Source organism: Penicillium rubens, assembly GCF_028828025.1.
Source record: "Penicillium rubens strain IBT 27055 chromosome Unknown utg000003l_segment0_segment0, whole genome shotgun sequence".
NCBI lineage: Eukaryota > Fungi > Ascomycota > Eurotiomycetes > Eurotiales > Aspergillaceae > Penicillium > Penicillium rubens.
In genome coordinates, this window is record NW_026890601.1 from 3,341,318 (window position 1) to 3,361,649 (window position 20,332).

The window sequence follows — 20,332 nt, forward strand, 5'->3', positions numbered from 1 at the left end:
AAAAAGGGCTATTATTGCCCTTCCGAGTTGATATGTGCAAGTTGGTCCGGTATAGCTATTAACCCGTTGTCGGCATCGAAATCATAATGAGTGCTATCCGATTCAGGTCGAACATCTTTAACGGGATGGAAAAGAATGGAGGGTAGACAATATCGTCCGTGGTCTTCCTCGTACTGCAAAACGTTAGCTAGCCATCTTTGATGTCGCCAGAAGCGGTTCCATACCCGTGGTCCACCCTTGCCTTCCTTTTCCCAACCCAGGAAATTCCAGTACAGTCGTCCAGGCAGGTTGGCGCGGTAGTACCAAGATACGTCCTTGAACCGAGACTCTCGACCCCAGGAAAATGGACTGTCCATAGTACTCCCGCTCCGGCCGTTGACACCAGAGTTGAACCAGCGACTAACCCGGTCGCTCGGCATCAACCGATCTGAATAGACGGGATGCGGAACCGAGACGCCCTTGTATCCGTGGAGAAAGGCAGTTGATACATGAAACATTTCAGCGCTCATGTGGCGACCTTCATGGTTCTCGCGGTCCATTGCCAACAAAAGCCGTCTCGAAAGACGGCTATGGGTAATCAACGATGCTCTTCGGGGGGTGTTAGCTGCGCGGTACCCGAACACCTCGTTCCGGATGACCCATTCCGTGTTGATGGGATTGAAAATAGGCAAGAAGACCATTAGGTCTGCTTCCTCGCCCACACCCCATTCATAGGGGTCTCGGCTGGCTACTGGGACAGGTGGTGTAGGCCCTTCGCGCTCAAACTCCTTGCCGGTATCTGTCCTCATAGGCATCGGGCCCCAGACGCCCGGTCCGCTCTGGGCATCGACGAATGATCGATATCGCTCGTCGTAGTTGCCATGGTAGCCTGGGATGTAGAATCGTTCACTGCGTTCCCAGATTCCTCGACGTGGCTGTCGCAACCCGAAGTTCGCAACTGTGTCGGCAAATTCATAGTAGTGACCTGTGAAGCGGGTGTCGATTTCCCAGTTCCAGATATACTCGAATTGGGGGTTCCGGAGGGCGAACTGTTGTACGGAGAGCCATTGTGAATGATGGACACTACGCGCTAAGTTAATGAAAAGGAAATAGCATGAAGAGCGATAGGATATACTAACTCCATAAGCTCCGGGTCGAGTTCAGGATAATTTAGTATCTCTTCATGCATATTCCAGAACTGAGTTATACCCCAGAACTCCCGAGGGATGCTCTGCTGTAAAAGCCTCTTCCGCATGAGGGGATCATCGAGCGGTATGCTGTCATCCTTGACGTGCGTCAATAATACAACCTCATACTCCCCTCCTGATTGAAGAGAAAGCTCAGAGATCATCGCTCGAATGTTAATGATATCGTTCTCCAAAAATTCCTTTCCAGTGTAAGAACGAATGAGAACGGCCGTACGTGCCTCCGGGGCGTTATTGTTCAGTCCCTGCAAATGCGCGTCGAATCGGTTGGCATTGTGCGTGGCGCATTGCTTCTGTAGCTTTCCCCAATCAACTTCGTTCCAATTGACTTTGGCTGGTCGAACCCAGTTTTCGACATTTGTTTCGCCTTCTGCGAAGCCGTAAGCACCGTAGCGAGTATAGCGGTCGAATGACAGTGACCCATCCAGACCGACTGCCTTGTGGGAACCAAAAATCGTAGTTGGGAAGTCTATGACCACATTCACATATTAGCTGGAGACTCTGGCCGACCATGATTTACTGCATTGTATCATATCCGTGTGCGAGAGATCAGCAAACGTCCATGGGCAAGACTTGGCTACATATCTCTTCGATGCATGAAATGGGAAGAACAGAATACCTTTCGGAACGCCGACGTAGGCGCTTACTTGATCGTCCAAATTGTCTGCCACTTCTTTGCCTCGGGGCCCAATGCACGGTTTGAAAGAGCCACGGTGATTCTTCTCCCACTCATTAGACTTATAATCTGGGTATGGGCGGTATATCTTTGGCATAAGTTCATTCGCCCAGGAGCTCAGACGAGGATCATCGATGAGATGAGGGTTCTGAGATCGTTGCGGTAGGATCCTCTTCAGCGTTGATTCTAACCCATCAAATTGTCTGCATTAATATTAGACAGACTTTCCAAATTTCCCGATTGAGCCCTAAAATGGGCATTGCTTTTGCAACTGACCGTGTGGTAGATTGAATCTCGTGCAGGTACCGCTCTTGAGGGGAGAGAAAGAACTACAACCGATTAACAACTTCTCGTTGTAATATGGCAACTCAGCGTTTACCTGTTGTTGATGGTTCCCATCAGGGCTCCCATCATCCAATGACCTTTTCTCTAGCACACTTACCTTGAGATGGGCGCCGGTAACCGCGCAATATAAGAAGACGAAGACAGCCAGCACAACATAGAAAAAGCGCCTGCCTCTGCCACTCATTATGTTTTCCAGCATCTGTAGATATATATGAGAGGACCAGAATATGTCCAGTGTCCTTGTTGATAGTTATTGGGGTAGAAAAGGTGCTAAGCCTCTGGTCAACTTGACAGGCTCAGAACATATATGACCCAGACAGCGGGGCCCATCCGGGCGAAACAGAATCCATTATAATGAATCGAAATGGCCGGGGGCGTATTCAGTGTATAACGCACGCACTTGGTCTAACACGCGATCCTGAGTACTCCATGCTCCGTAAGTGATTCTTTGATGGCCGCCTAGAGGATGATTGGCTGGGGGTTTTTTTTTTGTTTGGCCCTAGTGGCATTGTGTCGCCATTGAGGATCTACAGGGTGAAATATTCATGATACTAGTCAGAGTGAATCGAACACGCCAATCGACAGGCGCAGCTCTTGGCCTGAGGAGCTACAATATAGAAAGCTTAAAGATCCCGCTCGTGACGTAGATAGAGAGCCCCTTCTGAGACACTGTCTTGTATAATTCTATAAGTGAGGGAAGACTGTGGATCATAATACTAATATCACCATAATATACTCCGTACATCGGGGATAATGGACAATTGCCTCTCCCCGGGGGTTCTTGCCATGTGGTATCAAACCCAGATATCCTTGGAAGTTTTTACTACTCGAGGTGTTTATTGAGAGTATATAAATAAGACTTCCCTCCCTATATTTAGACAATCCGTCTATAGACTAAATCTCCCACTACATTGGATGTTGGGTTCGATTAGAAAGTAACGGGATCGACAGGGTCCTAACGGAATGGGCCCGGAGAAACACATGTTTCAGCACGCCCATAGAATGTGAATGTGAACATGCCAGCCGCTTTTTTACTCTAAATCAGTTCAAAACCAGATGGAACAGATGGGGACCCTATATTGAACACCGTCCGACCCACCAGTATCGATCCAAATGATTTATCCCGGGTGTTTCACCCCTTTACAGACCGAGACTGACGACTCCCTCGTCGATCACGGCATCCCGCTGCCCGAACCGATGGAGGGCGAGGCGAGTACGAGTACGGAGCAAGCGTACATAGATTGGTACAAATAGGAGGGCTATAACATCGCCAATTGGAACGCCTTTGACGACACACGACACATGTGTGTAAGGAATGACTGCCTCCTACGGATATGATCCTGTCTACTTCATACCAATGTAGGTGGATATTCAAGTAAATGCAAACGTTGATTCTTGATTCTCTTTCTATTCAAATCTCAGGATTCGCGAGACTTCCACTGGCCACCTGTGTATCCGAGGTTATCCCGTCCCTGTTCCCATCCGCAGCCTCATCATTATGCTCCTCTTCATCCTCGTAGGTCTCTGGGTCATCGAGATCGTAGAATTCGTCATATATATCATCCACAATATCCCGATACTCTCTCAAATATTCACCAAGCTCAGAATCTTCCTCTCCGAGAACACCACCCCATATTTCTTGCTTTGGGGGAACCGTCACAGGGCCCGGTGTCCAGTCAACAGTTCCATCATCCTGAGCAGCATCGTTACCGGACACGGACTTGCCTTCCCTACTATCAACAGGAGGAACAAGACCTCTGCCTTGGCATCGAGGACACTCGCAGTTCTTCCCAAACAGCTGCACAGCGTGCATATTGAGATCGATGTCTTTGCCGACGGGATCAGCGATCCTATAACGTTGATAAGGAATTCTGATCTCTTCCCCCGCTTTGATATCCTTGTTCGCCCAGACCACTACGCGGTTGGGGACCTTGTCATCGTATCCCCACAGTGCGTTTTCAAACGGACGACATGAGTGATTGAACATGCTTAACCCAGGGAAGAGGTAGAAGTTCCCAAATGATGGCTCCATTGCCGAGAGCTCTTCGTTTCTGTGGCGCATTCTACTTTGTAGGGTTGGGTGTAGCACCGGCTTGGGACCATCCCGGAAATTGAAGGTCGGGTTCGCACCTCGTCGTTCATGTTCCCAGGGTATAGCATTGACCAGCAACTTCCGTAGCACAGTCTGAATAACCCAGGTGTCGAATGAAAGGTCACTAAAGATGTCCACTCCAAGGTTGAAAAGGATATCAAAAGGTATCTGGATATTACCGGCCAGAGTGAACGGGAACCAACTGTCTTTCCACGGCTCGTTCGTGTCGGTCCCTGCCTCGAGGGCGAGAAGTTCGTTAATTTCATGTGCAAGAAGATTAGGGTCCTCTTGACGGCGATGGAGCGTGAGTTCGAGCACGCTCTTCAAGAGTAGGCTCAACACAGTCCCGTGGCGTTCATTGGTGTGGGTTAAATACTGCGATCCGCCCCAAGTCACTTTATTAGGTCGCATGGCATCGTGCAACCAGCCCCAATCGAGGCCACAGAATTCTTCGAAATGATATGTTTCGCGCGCAATCGCCAAGCAATGGGGAGCCACGCCGTCTGATAGTGCATCGTTGGAAGAACAGAACAGCAGACCGCCCCTCGTGGCTCTAAAATATCCTACATCCGCGCACTTACACATCATGTCAAGACATGCGCAATTAGACGGGTGTCCCCATCCGGGAAGAGGCGTTGGACTACGAATGGCGTCCCAGTTGTCTTCGATATGCTGAACCTCTTCTGGATCAATCACGGTTTGGCAGTTGTCGCATCGTGGCGCATGGAGTGGGCCTTCACTTTCATCATCGAGCAACCTGTTGGGGATGAGGTTTCCGCGAATAACAGGCTCCTCGTAGTGAATTAGGGTCCCTGCTGTTATATTTCTCATGGCAAAGACCCCCAAACCGTTGAAGGAATTGTCCTTTGTGAATGTTGGCTGCACCCGGCAAGTCCGTTGGGGAGACTTCCCGGCACTGGCATTAGCCGTGAAAATATTTGCATTCAGTGCATTGATGAAATACGGTGATTCGCGTCTGACATCCGCCTGGTCGTATGGATATTTATTGGCGCCTGAAATCCATCCTCGGCTCCATTCATGTCCATAAAGGGATGGATGAAGCGCTGAGGGAGTTCTTCTCCTGCGCTCGATCTCCGCTTTCACAGGAGCGCTCGCTGTCATCCTTTTTTTGGGAACCGACACATCGCGGTATGGCAGGGGTCGTTGGAGTTGACTCTGCATGTGATCTTCGAAATCATCCCAACAGTTCAGTGCTGCGAGGCTGAGACTGGTGATGCTGTGGAGGGCGTTCCTCAGAGTTGGAATGAAATAGTTGACACCATTTGCCTTCCTCATTTGCAGAACCTCCCTTGTCATTGGGATGCCTTTGGTCTTCAATTCCATCATCAGGTGCTGCTGAATGGCGTCCCAAACCCGGGTATACATCCCGGGACGCTTGTTCCTTTGCGTTGCTGTCGTCAACACTTCGCAGAGAAGTTCTCCGCGATAGGCGTCTCCGATGGCGAGGTCAAAATGGCCCAACAGATAATGGCAATACGCTCGGCTGTTCCAGCAAGTTGGATTGTACGGGCTCAGTTTAATTGCCGCGGTGTACATTTCGAGTGCAGACATATCTGTTCTCGTAGCAGGGCTCATTACTGGCTTTGGCTCACGATGGATACCCCAATGACTCAGGTTGCTTTGTCTCGAGACCCCAAAGCGCTCATCACATTCGTATTCCCATAGACGACGTTGCAGGTCTGTCTTTCTCCCGTCTGTACTTAGACCCCTCGATCTCAGTTCTTCTGTCAGTGCATCCTTCGTCCAAAGATCAGGGTCTCTGACGTTGAGGCCATGTATGAACACTTTTCCTTCCATTGCATCTAGCCCCTGCACGCCGTTGTAAGTCTCGTCCAGACCCTCTGCTGCGAATCTGGCTTGTGCATCCTCTTGTGAGATTGGCAGAAGTGGATTGCTCATCAAGTGCTCGTAGACATTGTGAGCCAACGCATGCATTACCGATTCTTCTTCCTCGGTTGCCCGTGTATAAGGTCGATTTGCATGTGCTCTCCATGCACGTCCGAGAGATTCATCTGGCTGCTGCCAAAATCGACGGGCAAGAAATGCGTCGTCCTCAGTCAAGGCCGGGGCTAGTGGCGCTCGGTTGAAGATATCTGGCCGCTTTGGAAACGGGGGTGGATGGACAATGTCTCCCCCTGGGTAAACTTCGTATAATCGTTGCCTCGGATCCATCTTGATATCTTGGTGTATCAAATAATGCTTCGATTTCTTTAGATCGTATCAAACTGCCAGTCCAATACGGACCCACGGAGTTGACATGAGAGTATAAATGTCAGATCAGTCTGATACCTGCCGCAGGTCACGGCTGAAAGGGATCTCCATATCAAAGAGTCCTGGAGGACAAAGAAAAGATAATATCATGCTGGTTTATTTTTGGAGACGAGCGTAGTCGACTTGGTTAATAGTTCAACAAAGAACCCAAAAATTGTCCCTCCGGTTACATGAACTTGCTCCGCAACAAAGAAAGCCCAACAGCCGCGCAGGTCCCTTGGGTAACTTCAACACCAATGTGCAATGTGCAATGAGCAGTGAGATCGGGATGCTCGGAGGTTCTTGAAATCCACTCCACTTTTTAGTGGGAAACCGCCTTGCAGTACTCCATATAGAGGAACAGCAAAACAAAAAATGAAACGTCATGGCCTATGGATTTTGTCGAAGGCTTATAAATCTAAGCCTTGGATCAAGCCCTTGGATGTATATCCCGTAGATGTAGAGGTCCAACGAGTAGTGCGTTGTTGGGTTGCACTGGAGTCTCGTGGGGTGAACCGTGCTGACTCGTAGCCCCCAACACCTGAGCAGCCTTGGAGGAATCCTTCGACACTTCTGAAGAGAACTGGACTTTTAAAAGATTCCCATGTCTTTCTAAAGCTCTGAATTCACCTCACCATGCACGGACAGTCGAACCGTCCCGATCCTCCCTCGCAGCCAGAATGGCGACTTCCTACGCGTATCCCCTCGCAACCGTCGCAGCCGGGGCCTCCTCCTCCTCCTCCTCCCCCTCCTCCACGTCCCCCGGTTGCGTACTCACCGGCGACATATGGACCGATTTCAAATCCACAGAGACTGCCGTCGCCGAGTGCGGGTGCGGATACAACCACGTGGGGAGTGCGGTTCAACCAAAGCTCCGGTCCCCCATTACCGGTAAGTTCCGACGTTGGAATGTCGAATGTAAATAACTAACAGTCGCGTAGCCTCGACCTTCAAGTACCAATGAGCAACGATATGCCTATGGGCAATCTCCGTCGAATCTATCTGTCACAGCTCCATTTAACAGAATCCAACCCTCTCCGCCCCCACCTCCATATACACCAACACCTCCAGCTCCACCACCACCAACCGGCGTTCCACAACCCCCGCCAAAGATCCCACAAGGCACCCAACATGTACAAACCCTACAAAGCGATCAGACAGGGCGAGCTCCACTCACTCAGGGCGCAGGACCGGCTGCGAGGACTGGATCTTACGAATTCCGCCCTGCGCCTATTCTCAATACAAATACTACGTCTATCGGCGCATCGGCCCTAGGCGTTGGAACACCATCGGATTGGGAGCATCTTGGTCCAACCCCTGGGCACTTCGATGATGCAGCGTGGTTCCCACCTCGCAAGACACCCCCTCCGCGTCATGAAGAGTTTCAACCACAAGCAAAGCTTCCGGGCGGTACTCCCAACTTGTCTGTAGGAAGCGAGTCTGACATCGTCGCTCGCCCGAGAACAGATACAAGTGAAACAATTTCGAGTACTATCTCTGGAGCGACGCAGTCGGGACGGGGTAGCTCAAATTCGCCCGTCAGTCCATGCACAACCCATGGAATGTCAACACCGCCCCCACCGGCTCGCGTGGATACCACTGGCTCTGGATTGTCTATGAGTGGACGCTCAGAAAGCATCGATAATGTAATAGATGCATGGGTCCGCCCATTATCGCCTGCGCATGAACCAATTCAATCGGAACACCAAGGCCGCACCGGTGCATTCTATCAGAATAGCCCAGTAGAGGGCTCACAGTCAGCGCAAACCAGAGCATCGGCTCCGGAACATCTGCGATCGAGCTCGAATAGTTCTGCACGAATCGTCGAAGGCCCCAGAAGGGCGGCTACGCCGAAGAACCAAGACCCCTTCGAAGATCTGGACCCCTGGTCCAAGTCGTCGTTGGAAAGATATGTCGCCATGCTACGTAAGGAGGCAGTGGCTGACTTGGATGAAGAACGATTTAAGATCTTCACGGCTTTTATGGCCAAAGAGACCAAGCTCCGGGAGATCCTCTATAACATTGAGCATGAGCCTGAAAGTAAACCGCTAACTCCGCGAGCTCCTGACCCTACTCCTCCCCAGCCACTACCTATTTCCAACAAACACGAACCGCCTGTTGAGTCAGGGTTGATACCCGTTGTGTCAGAAGAAATATCGCCTCCCTCGGTCGCAACACCAACAGAGGATGAAGATCTCGATGATGTTCGCAGTGAGTACAGTTCAGGTGGTCGGCCTCTGTTCGGTAAGCAAGCGCAACGGGGCTCGCTGTTTGTTCCTAGTTTATCTACTGTGTCCTCGGGCGCAGAGTCGGGTCTTTCGAGACCCTTATCGGTCATCTCGGCAGATACGCAGAAGCAAGTCTTGGAGCCCCTGACTACGAACCCCCCGCGACCCATATACACGCCATTCCAGTATACGGAGGGTCCTCAGCGAGGCTCTGACAACCTCACCTTCGCTCGCCCGGCCTATCAAGCCTATTCTGACCTGCGGCAAGCTGCTGTCAATGGGCGAGTCATGTCAAACGCACAGGCCCCTACATCTCGATCGAGGTCAAGCACTGCACTTGCTTCTCCAGCTCAGACCGATGATGAGACCTTTCTAGGTCTTATCCGACACAAGAGCGTCGCTTATTCTAAACCGGCTGAGCGAAACTCTCCGCCACTTCCATTGTTGCCGGAAACCCTTCGCCAAGCCCGGCCGAGGGGCCTTGTGGAAGAATTACGCACCATAGTATGGACACCCTTAGACAAACAGTCCGAAAGCTCGTGGCACATCACGACTCGGGAAGAACTCGAGGATTTCCCTGATGATTTCTCATACATCCGACGGACCGTTGATCAATGGGAAGAAACAGCGCGAGTCAGACGGCAAAAGCTGGAACAAGAGCGCACGGCTCGTCAGGAAGGATCAGAGCAGCACATTGATGATCTTTTCAATGGGAAAGAGATTGGGTATGCAGACATCAATACCTTGGAAGAAGACTTTCGGCAAACCGAAGCTCGGGTCCAATTAGAGGAGGAACGACACGAAGTAGACGAGTTCATGACACATGTCTTCAACCCCTTAGATGAAGGCCTGAAAAATGAAATCTCGGCGCTTCGCAAGTCTTACGACTCTGCTCTCAATCAACTCGACCGTGATAAACAGGCCAAAGGCTCACCAAGCGAGCGAGGCAGCCCTTCCGTGACGATGAAAATGGTCAACGACGTTCACAACAAGCTTGAGATCCGATTCCAGAAACGTCTTGAGATGGCCCTTGACTGTGAGCGACGACGGAAGAGGGCTGAGCGGCGACCACTTGTGGTTATGGGTGATATAGCTGGTCTACAAAAGCTAGACGGAGAATTTGACCAGATGGAACGGCGAAACATCCTGGAAGCGTGCAAGGATCGTGATGACCGAGCCAACCGACTCATGGATTCCTTCGACGACGCAATCTTGCATGGGCTAGGCTTAAATCAGAGACTCCTGGACGAGGTCGCCTCGAAAGCAGCCCGGCTAGATACCGCCACCCTCCGAGCCTCCGGTTTACCGGATTCTGAAATTGAGCAGATTCTCAAATCCGCGGCAACCTTTGCGGCATCCCTCAGAGCCGATTCGGAGGCCATCATCCGCAGCGCTGGGGTTGCAGATATGGCCTTAAACGACGCCGACTATGGCGTCTCCGTCGCTGAAGCACGATATGCCAGCTCAGACCCGGATATTTTCGATCGGCTGGGGGATGAGAAGAAAAAGGAGGATGAGAAAATTCAAGATGAACTGAATTCAAAGTTGCAGAGCATTCAGGAGGGGCCTGCGCAGATTGAAGCCACAATTCAACGCCTTCTCCTTGCCTTGCACAGTGATCCACAAGCCGCTGCCCCCATGTCTCCAATTCAAGGCTCTTCCCCGACTAATCCATCTGGTGAAGTGGCTCTACCTCCAAGTCTTCGCCCCTCGACTACTACTCCGGGTTCATCTCCCAGCCCAGCGCCCGTGAGCCAAGGCACAGACGACGACCTGGAACATAAACAGAGGCTTCGCAGAGCGCTAGAGGCAGCCAAGCAGCGCAACGCTGCCAGGGGCCAGCATTGACCGGGTTGGAAGCAGCCGAATCGAACATCCATAACGCGACGAACTGCGACGAATTTTCTTGCGTTTTAATAATATACCCTTTTTTCTGTTCTCTTATCCTACAAATACGTTAAAGTTGATACCCACTTTATGCAATCAGCTAGTTCAATGAAGACTAGGGTGAATTGCCTATTTTGATCATTTTGTCTCGCACACTCGCATTACAGCCAATCCTTACTATTCCTGTCTGATTTGTTCTCGTACTCTGTAGTCAAGTTTATGAAATGTTTTAAACTGGATTATATAGACATCGGAGTACATATGTATGTTCCTCCAGGGCTAGTTCGAGTCAACAGCAAAATTGTGACGGAGTATTTTTCCCGATGTTACATGAAAGATTCTTTTGTCTCATTCTGACCTTGTGATGGCTATAGACATCAACACCATAGCATTCTCTCTTACCTCCAGACCTCCCAGAACGACTTTGATAATAGACCGAATGGTTGGAAATCATACCTCACTTTTTCCCCTCCCAGAAGTCCCATAAGACTCGGATGCATTTTGAGGGCATGCTGATTTTGCTTTCTCCTCCCTTCGCGCCACTGTGGCTGCGTCATAGGCAGGGGCCAAATTCAGTCAAGTGATTCAACCTGCAGGAAGGGGGAAAAAAAAACAGCGCACAGACGATATCTTCGGACCCTCGAGAATCAAGCCCAAGAAAGTTAGCCATTACCTACGCCTTGTGTGAAACTGATTGCAGTGCAGACTAAAGCACAATTTTTAGGCGCCGAGGGATAGCGATTGGCAGGCGATAGCCAAGCCAGTGAACTAAACGCCAATTGCTGCCGATCAACGGTGTTGCGCAGTCAAAATGCCTGCCGCAGGTTAACAGGCCTTGTCTCGAGCTGCCCCGGTGCTTGGGCCACATCAACTTGCAGGGATAGAGGATTACCTCTAGAGCCAATACCTAATATGGCGGGTCTTGCTGTGCCGCACAGGGAGCTGTGCGGCGCGCTCGGATTCGCTGCGCCCTTGCACTATACGATGGATATCGATCAACCCCCGGACAACCTGCGGCCGAAAGAACGCCGCATACAACATTAGTCTCCCGTGCGGGACTTTTGGTCCACTTGACATGTCTTGTTCGGTTATACTTCGGTGCTCTGTTTTCCAATGATTTCTCTGTGCGATATGCAAGGCAGACCCTTGCTATCACCAACCCATCTTTGATGATCCTGGAGATGCGGTATGACGCCGGAGGAATAAAGACATTGCGGCGTACACAGCTTGCTTATCTCGGCTGCGATCGCCGTCCTTGGGGATTGGAGCATTCATCCGGGTTCTCTCCATGTTTGCCAAGGAGCCAGTCACCATCCCTGTTTGGAATAGTCCGTCACATTCAACCACGTTGTTGAACAGGGGTTTTACTGCGCTTTCTTTGTTAGTTCTTTCAGGCAGGGTTGTCGCGTGGACCGGTTGTGTGGCGCCTGGACGAAAAAAAGAGCCTCGGGGTCCCCGACCTATCCGAGCGCCATACATATACCATCCTGGCAATTCTCCACCACGGAAAATACCAGGGTGCAATCATGGCCAAGGAAAAAGAATTTCCCAGAATGGCGCGAGTCATGTTCTGGTGCTTGGAAACAATTTCCAATTCGCTTTCGGGTGCTTGGCCGGCGATCACAGCTGGTGCCTCTACGTTACAAGGTACAGGCTAGGTTTTAATCTTGTACTGTACGGGAAGTGCAATGTCTCCCCGTTATCTCCCTAGCCACCGCAGCGTTGTCCCTGTCCTTTTTCCCTGCGTCAGGGTCAATACCGAATATCGCCAACAGCGTCTACATGTGCAAACACGAGATGCAAGCTTTGCATTGGCCCACCGTAGAATCAGCCACTTTTCAACTCTTGGGGATCAACATACAGCATACCAAGATTTTAACTTTCCATCGATTCAAGTTACATTCTTTCCAGTTGCATACATTACTCTCAGACAGAAACAGTGCAGTATCTTTACGAGACACGGCCTTGTGTCCCCGGTGACCGCTGTAGCCATGCCCGAGGCCACAATGTGTTCTCGGGTGCCAGCCACTAACCCCCAGATCTTTCCACAAGATCCCGCATTAGTGGATGTCTGTGCGCTGCTCGATGATGCTGATCCCATGAGATGTTACAGGTAGGATTAAACGGCGCAGCCTTGTTGAGACATCACCCCTTCCTCTCCTGCGGCATATCCCATTGAGCCTCCAAATTTCCGCCTCTTTACCACCTGAGCATTCACATTTCACTAAGCGCTGTTGGGAGGGAAAAAAAAAACCTTGCGAAATCCACAAACCGATTCCCACACCCATGAAAGGTTGGAGATACAATTATTTTGCGCAGTTTGAAATGACGACAAAAGCATGGGAAGCATAGTGTCTCTTCAATGGCCCCGAATTATTTAAAGCGGGCGCCAGAGAAGCCCGTTCCATGGTTCAGTGTACCCGCTTCCGTCCATGGGTCGCGAGAACTCTGTGAGTCTACGAAAGTCCACCGTGTGGGAAAATACGTCTGTTCTTCGCATTCTGTAGCCCCTCTTTGATTTCCTTAGGGGAAGCCTGTCTTCTTCCTTTTCTTTTCGCCATGTCCGCTCCAACTGGGCAATTTCACAGGTTGTCCATTGGTCAAAACATGCCAGAAACAACCCTGCCTGCTAGAGCGGCCCGCGCGGGGCGGTCTGACCCTTCCGGTGAAGACAGTGATCGTGGAGAGGACGATAGCTCTTCAGTGGAGAGCTCCAGTGGCGAAGAGGAGGAGGAGGAGGAGGAGGAAGAAAGCAGCCATGATGAACAGTCCGAATCGAATAGCGCCTCCGTCCTCGCAACGTCCGGCATTACCTATGACCTCAGCCAACTAGATTCCGAGTCTGAAGCCCGGGCCTTCGTTGGCTTGACCGGCCGATTTGATGTTGTCAACTGTCGCTCTACTCCCGCCGGATATGACTTCCAGCTGTCGGATCGGCCACAGGTGCACATTGGCCCGGACTCGTCTACTTGCACTTGTGCGGCCTTTCAGGATCAACCGGACGGGGCTTGTCAGCATATCTTTGTGAGTTGCCTTTTTGGGGAATGAAGCTTAAATGTTGAAGGGCTTGAACTGCCAATACTAACCCCCGTCACCTGAACAGTGGCTCGTCGACCAACTGCACGGCTGCTTCCTCCCCGCGCCTCGGTCGACGGAGGTGACCCTGACTCCAGACGGACGTCCGGACCGCCTCCCACGCATTGAGGACTTACTGAAGGGTAATCTGCTGTCGGTTGCGACTCAGCTAAAGTGGCAGTACCTACAGGGCGAAGAGGACGGAATGACGCGGACAGAAAAGGTCCGGGACATCTTCTCTGCATTCAACCGAACTCTCCCAGAAGACACCCGCCGGGATTTGACAGAGACAACTGAGCAAGCACGAACGCCGGAGGAGTGCGTGGTTCAGGGAGATTTCGAAGCGACAATGTTCCGGCTTGCAATTCACGACGATGGAGTTTTCAACAGCCTCTGCAAGGCGATGCCCTCAGGCGCGTGTGCGGCCATCTACTTCGACAAAGTACAAGAGCAGTCACGCCGACTACTAAGCGACTTCGACCGATACTGCGCAACCGGCGAGTTGCCCGCGAACCCCGTGAGCCCAGGCCTGGGCATAGAGGTCAACGATGTCGTAGCACAGCTGCAGCGTTCTGTATCCCGGATTGCGGTCAACATCGCAGCGCGCGCCCCGCACGGCTCGGAACGCGCCGTCGAAGCCCTCGTGTCTCTCCTGGAGTCAGTCGTGGCTCGCAATAATGATCCCCTCGAAGGCAATCCCCTGGGTCGCCAGTCCTTCCACGGTGAAGACGAGGACCAGCGCAATCTATATCACTTGCTCATCGGGTCGGTTGAAACTGACTCCGAAACAGACGCGCGGCACTTTGTCCTTCACGCGCTTGATGCCCTGCCGCCGGCCGACCTCCACCAGTCCGCCAACCGCCTGCGCGACATCCTCCGCAAGATCGAAGTCAACCGTGCCCCGAAGCCATATCTTCTCCATCTAGGATCGTTGATCCGTGCTGCTGAATCTGCCGCTGCTATGGGATCTGGACAGAAGCGACCGGCGGCTGGGAATGGAAATTCCGGGGGATATTCGAAACGAACCCGTTGAATTCTCGATCTTTTTTTACACATACGTTTGTTATCTTGTTCTGGGAGGCCATCGTGTTCATTCATTGCAATACCCCGCTGCATCGTGTCTTTACGTTTTATCATTGACGAGTCGCTCCAGTTCTATTTTGCTTCTGGGTCATGTCATTCTTTTCCATCTTTTGATGTCTACTACATACGATCATAAGAGCTGTTAGCATTGCCATAGCCATTTTACACACAATCACTATATCACAAAATGTGCAAAGTTTCAAATCCACTGGAACGGTCCATGTCCATGACCACATATAAAGCAAATACAAGTCCCATGATGAACATGTCGTCATTCAAACCCAGCACTCTGGCCCTGGGTTCCCACATCCACGGTCCGCCCTCGTGAACCCCGGGTGTCACCGCTTCCACGCACCTGGACAGAGATGAGCTAGCCCGATTTATGAGAGTGAACCATGGAACAAATTCTCGGCACAGTGTGGGCCGCCCACACTTTTGAAAATGCCTCGTGGGTTTTGATGATTTTCTCATTTTTTGGGCGCCCAACAAGCACACGAATCAGCAAGATCAAAATACGATTTGCCAGATCAAGATTGGGAGTCATCCATGGATACATAATTTCAAATGTAGATCTTTAGATCCAAATCTGTACGATCGCACATCCGATGATCATGTACTCCGTATCTACCATTTCATATCCATAAATCCTGGGGCCACACCGCATCTCCGTTTCAAACCTGCCCCTCAATCCACCCCAAGCACAAGTTAGGTTCAATAACGCTCGCCAATAACGCGCGTCGAAAATGCGGTGTCGGGCATCCTCATCCTAAATATGTTGGTTGTATGCTGTACGATTAAACATGCATGCTATATACATATTAGACTTTGCGAGTTTATTAGGCCATAAGATTCTACTTGGACACCCAAAGTGGGTATTTCCATGCCACGTTTTCCACGTTTTCGGCAGGGATTGATGACCATGTGTGCGACTAGGATTATTCTTTCAAGCCGAGTTTAGGCCGTGCACGCGGTTGCATTCCTGGATCCTTGGGGGGCTAGCGTGCTTAGTGCTGTCTTTAGCTTATGGGGTGGGTTTGTCTTAGTATAGGTGGACACCTGCTACGGAGTACAGGCGTGTCGTATATATTGAAAATGGTATTGTATGCAAGGATCTACATTCGTATTATTAACTACTCCGTAGTGTTGAAGGCAATAGGTATGTGTGGGTCATGAGAAGGAACTATATCATTTTCTTGGCCTTGACTACACCTATGATAAGAAAAGCGACGGCAGAAACCGGGCTTGGAAACGTATTATATTAAATTCGTAGTAAAATCAGTAAAATCACCGAAGGGATGATGATCTCCATGGCTATATCAAAGTCGAAGCAGTCTTTACGCGATGAAGAAAAGGTAAACCCCTAAGGATCCAATAAATGAGACTCTGGTCTAATAGCATCGACAACTTGCGAAATGAGGATTGGGCAGTCCCTCTTCAAGAGATGGGCCGTATGAAACGGGCTCCCATCTTTCCTCATAATATCCAAGGGATCTTACTGGAGGTCTGGAATGGGCCCAGTTCAAGTAGAAGCTCGGAAATTCGCGGAAGTTTTGCTCTTCCGGTCTATTTGCATATATCATTGAGATGACTATCAGACGACCGATTGGGGTCCAAGAAGTTTTCGATATTGATCGGATCTCTTTCATACCTGATTGTAGAACATCCTTGGTTCCATCGTCGAAAGACGAGCTAGCGTCGCAACTTCGATATCTAGCTTGGTTGTCTCTTTTGGCTCCTCATCCTGTGCGCTCTGGAAGGCTGTCTTCGATGCGCGGCCAAAGTTAGTTCGAGATTGCAGACAGCGTTATTGATTCAATGTTTACCCGCTGCAGACTGGTTGAGATAATCACCCGTTTGTTATAAATCTCAGGATACATGAGTAAATACTGCAAAACTTGATTTATAACTCTATTCAGACGACGCATACCCACTGCGAGTACAAGGTCTTAAAGGCGACAGATCGAGTGGCATTCTGCAATCAGGGTCCAGTCCCTGGATCATGGACTCAAAACAGTGACTACTAGTCGCTGTGGTACTAAGAATCGCACTGTTGCCCATGGTATTGTAGCGGAAACCGGATCGAACCGTGTTGCCATCTCTTTTATGCCCTTCAACTGATGCATCTAATCATAACCTTTTCAACCTCTGACAAATTCTGAGGTCAGTATGGTCAATGTGGTCGACTTGATTGTTTCCCGAAGCGGTAGAGTTATTAAACTTCCAAGGTTGGATTTACGGATGACCCCCGACACCTATTTTGTCGATTGGCTCACAATTAAATCACCACCCCAGTAGAGGGTGTTGGCTCTTCTAACATCTACAAACCCATCCAAAAAGAAGCCAAATCATCGAAAAAACGATATTCAAGCGGAATATGAACATGCGACGAGATCTACAAGAACGCCCCGAGGTCCTCACTCGGACGAACTGGAAATCATGGAAGAATGAGGTCGAGAAACACGCCCGAAAAGAAGGAGTCTGGAACTACTGCAACCCCGACGCCCCAAGCGAGTACTATCCGGAGCTCCACGAACCCGAGAAACCGCACGTTTCCACTGTCCGACCCGAAGCAAAATCCATCGTTGACCTTGGAGAGGATGACTTCATCGAACTATCTTCGATCGTGGACCAATACTGGAAGCAGATGCGCGCATACGAAAACATTCAAACAAAACTACAAGTCATCTTTGAACTTATAGAAAACAATGTCGATTACGAACACTTCTGTCTCATCAAGCATGCAGAAACACCGCTCGAGCAGATGGCGGTTCTATCTGCTAAATTCAAGAAATCACGCCTGGAGGATCTGCAGCCAAGATGGGAAGGTATACAGGAACTGGCTAATAAGGCGGATGTGCAAGAGCTATTCAAATCATGGAATGCCTTTTTCACAGATTGTAACGGATATCTTTCTGGTTGCGCTCGAAGGCAGGATGCCTTTTGGGATTGTGTCGAGGCAGTGGGAGATTCCTGGGAGAACCGGCTACCTCTCACTTCCCAGCACTGGATCGAGAACCCCGACTATGTTGAGTCGAGGAGCTATGGGGATGACTGCGCTCAACCTCGTTCACCGACTGAACGGGAGTCTGTCACTTCGCTAGACTGGATTGAAAACCCTGACGATCTCGAGTCACGAAACTATAAGGATGACTGCGCTCAGCTTCGTTCACGGACTAGACGGGGTTCTATCGCTTCTCGATACCGTAATTGCTATTACGATCCTGTGGTGTCAACTGGGCATACGTCTCTGGGCCCTCAGCCCGGTTTTGTGGCTAGTCAGAGTGATCACATTGAAGAGATCTCTGGGGACGATTTGGAGATGGCGGGTCTTCCACAACGATCGAGACTGTCCCGGGCAAAAGAAGGCGAAAACTAACTGCGGGAATTTGGGTGAGAGGTAGACAACACCAGCTACGATGTATGTCGTGTGTATGGTTTTTGTGTTGAGAGAGAACGATTGTGTCTTTGCGTTTTGACAAGAAGTCAGCTCTCGGGGGTTGATATAGCTCTTTGCAGGTAGCTTTTGTTACCATTGCTTGACGATGCCATTAGATCATTAATGGTCTATGTTTTGAAGTAGAAAACAAATCGATAACAAGTTTCTAATTGACCAACTCTTCTTTTCCTGGAATCATCTTCTCTGCCCCGTGTGTCTTCAACCACATTCTTCACTACTTAGTCCGAGATAGGCCGCATCATTCTCAACGGGGTATTGCCCATGGCTCACCATGACTGAGTCGCCCGACTCTGTGGGTAACACTCGTTTCCAGCAGGGTATGACAGTGTTGAGGCAGTAGTCCATGTAATTGTGTCTCCTGGAGATATGTCTTCATGACTATAAAAGTGAAGTGCGAAAACATCCTCTACTCGGGACATGATTCCGTGACAAGAGAAGAGAGAATATTGTGTTCTGTACAAACATATCCACGCTGGCTGGATAGCCTGGACCAGGGGTCTGCCTCAAGATGTATTAAAAAGAGACACCTAAAATGGACATCCAAACAACATTGGCGGATGTTGCTTTCTTTTTCTTATGAAGCACAGTTTTTTCCTACATCACACAACAGCTGGCCGGCTGGCCCAATGGCAAGGCGCTTGACTACGAATCAAGAGATTGCAGGTTCGATCCCTGCGTCGGTCATTTTTTTGTTGAATTCTTGTAACCGCGTTGATATTTGCCGAGTCCAACAGCGATATGATCTCTTCGTTGTTCTTAGGCTTAGTTTGGGAACTAAGCTGCACGATGAAGAGTGGATTGATTCTGTAGATAGTTGCGAGATTGCGGGCGTTATCTGTCATTCGATCGTCGACAACCACGACATTCTTAGGTAATGGACTAGGCGGTGAGGTAGTAACCAATGAGAGAGTTACCTAGGTATGTGTGGCATATTTAGTCCGACGGATAGACCCGAAACCAGACCCAATCCGGTGCGGTCCATGCGTCCACAGGTCGAATTACTAAACCATATTTGGAAGTACCTAGGTAGTACCAACTCTACTTGAGTCCTTTATGTTGTACGTTCCTTCCTGTTTGCCCTGATTGTTTATTCTGATCATTGCCTACCCCATTCGGATACGGACTTGAGTCATCCTCGCCTGCGCGGAGCTATTGAACTTCCCCCACTCCGCGACCATTTCAAGCAGGAATCTCTTCCACCGTTTACGCCTCGTCCCCGCGAGCTTCTTCCATCTATCTTGAATCACTCCCCACCCGGTCGCTCATCCACATTACCGCCAATCGCCCATCACCAAATCTACCCGCAAACCCAAGCAAGATCGCCCCACCTGCCTCACTCCAAATTCATCTCCCTTCGGCTCGCATAATTCCTAAGCACTTTTCGAAGCCAGCAGGTCCCATGGCTGAACCAGAGGCCTCTGTCAGGAAATCTTTACCTGACACCGATCAGTTCAAGCCCTGGGGACTTCAGTGGACATGCTGCGGTTGCGTACTTCGCACCTCAACGAGAAACTGCCGATCGGCATGCAATGTACAAGAAGCATAGATTCTCAATGGCCGAGCTTGCAATATTACAAGTTGCGGTGCCAGACAGTCTCGTACAAAGCTTGTCAATCAACTATCTATGGGCTGATGGGGATGAGAGTGCGTTGTGGAAGAAGGTGATTTGGAATTGCAGACGTGGTGACCGGCTACCAAAGGATCTATGCGATATGCGAAATAAAGATCTCTGGATAGGGCATATTGCGAAATCCGAGGATTCCAATTTTGCTACGATGGAGAGCTACACTCAAATCCAGCCCTCAGATGCTCTGGTCGTTCAGATTGATGGTGAATGGCGGAATGCTATCCAGTGGGTATTTTACAGTGACCATGCCATCGAAGTCTTTGCACGGTGCTGCAAAGGGAAAACATGGATTCATTCTATTGGAAAGCTAGTCGAAGCTTCCAAATAGTTGCTTATTGCTTTCGAGGCCTGTCTATGATCCTATTCTTATAACTGTTCATTCAATTAAATGTTACCAGCCAGGCTTT

General features: G+C 50.1%; 6 protein-coding genes across 6 annotated transcripts; 4 read left to right on the top strand and 2 right to left on the bottom strand.

The window, feature by feature from the left end:
* Positions 1–11: 11 nt before the first annotated feature.
* N7525_007485 (DUF3405 domain-containing protein) lies at positions 12–2,404 on the bottom strand (the record flags this gene model as incomplete). The annotated part of the gene is made up of 6 exons (XM_061214119.1): positions 12–173; positions 225–1,062; positions 1,119–1,653; positions 1,705–2,063; positions 2,137–2,189; positions 2,303–2,404. The coding sequence occupies 6 exons, from the start codon at positions 2,402–2,404 to the stop codon at positions 12–14; spliced, it is 2,049 nt and encodes a 682-aa protein (XP_061068550.1).
* A 1,212-nt stretch (positions 2,405–3,616) lies between these two features.
* N7525_007486 (uncharacterized protein) lies at positions 3,617–6,490 on the bottom strand (the record flags this gene model as incomplete). The annotated part of the gene is made up of 1 exon (XM_002567888.2): positions 3,617–6,490. One exon carries the CDS (start codon positions 6,488–6,490, stop codon positions 3,617–3,619), a length of 2,874 nt encoding a protein of 957 aa, XP_002567934.2.
* A 714-nt stretch (positions 6,491–7,204) lies between these two features.
* On the top strand, positions 7,205–10,644 carry N7525_007487 (uncharacterized protein; the record flags this gene model as incomplete). The annotated part of the gene is made up of 2 exons (XM_002567889.2): positions 7,205–7,459; positions 7,510–10,644. 2 exons carry the CDS (start codon positions 7,205–7,207, stop codon positions 10,642–10,644), a joined length of 3,390 nt encoding a protein of 1,129 aa, XP_002567935.2.
* Positions 10,645–13,242: 2,598 nt separating this feature from the next.
* N7525_007488 (uncharacterized protein) lies at positions 13,243–14,791 on the top strand (the record flags this gene model as incomplete). The annotated part of the gene is made up of 2 exons (XM_002567890.1): positions 13,243–13,707; positions 13,787–14,791. 2 exons carry the CDS (start codon positions 13,243–13,245, stop codon positions 14,789–14,791), a joined length of 1,470 nt encoding a protein of 489 aa, XP_002567936.1.
* A 2,430-nt stretch (positions 14,792–17,221) lies between these two features.
* N7525_007489 (uncharacterized protein) lies at positions 17,222–18,217 on the top strand (the record flags this gene model as incomplete). The annotated part of the gene is made up of 1 exon (XM_002567892.1): positions 17,222–18,217. One exon carries the CDS (start codon positions 17,222–17,224, stop codon positions 18,215–18,217), a length of 996 nt encoding a protein of 331 aa, XP_002567938.1.
* A 1,634-nt stretch (positions 18,218–19,851) lies between these two features.
* N7525_007490 (uncharacterized protein) lies at positions 19,852–20,253 on the top strand (the record flags this gene model as incomplete). Its single annotated transcript, XM_002567894.1, has 1 exon — positions 19,852–20,253. The coding sequence occupies one exon, from the start codon at positions 19,852–19,854 to the stop codon at positions 20,251–20,253; it is 402 nt and encodes a 133-aa protein (XP_002567940.1).
* Positions 20,254–20,332: the final 79 nt, after the last annotated feature.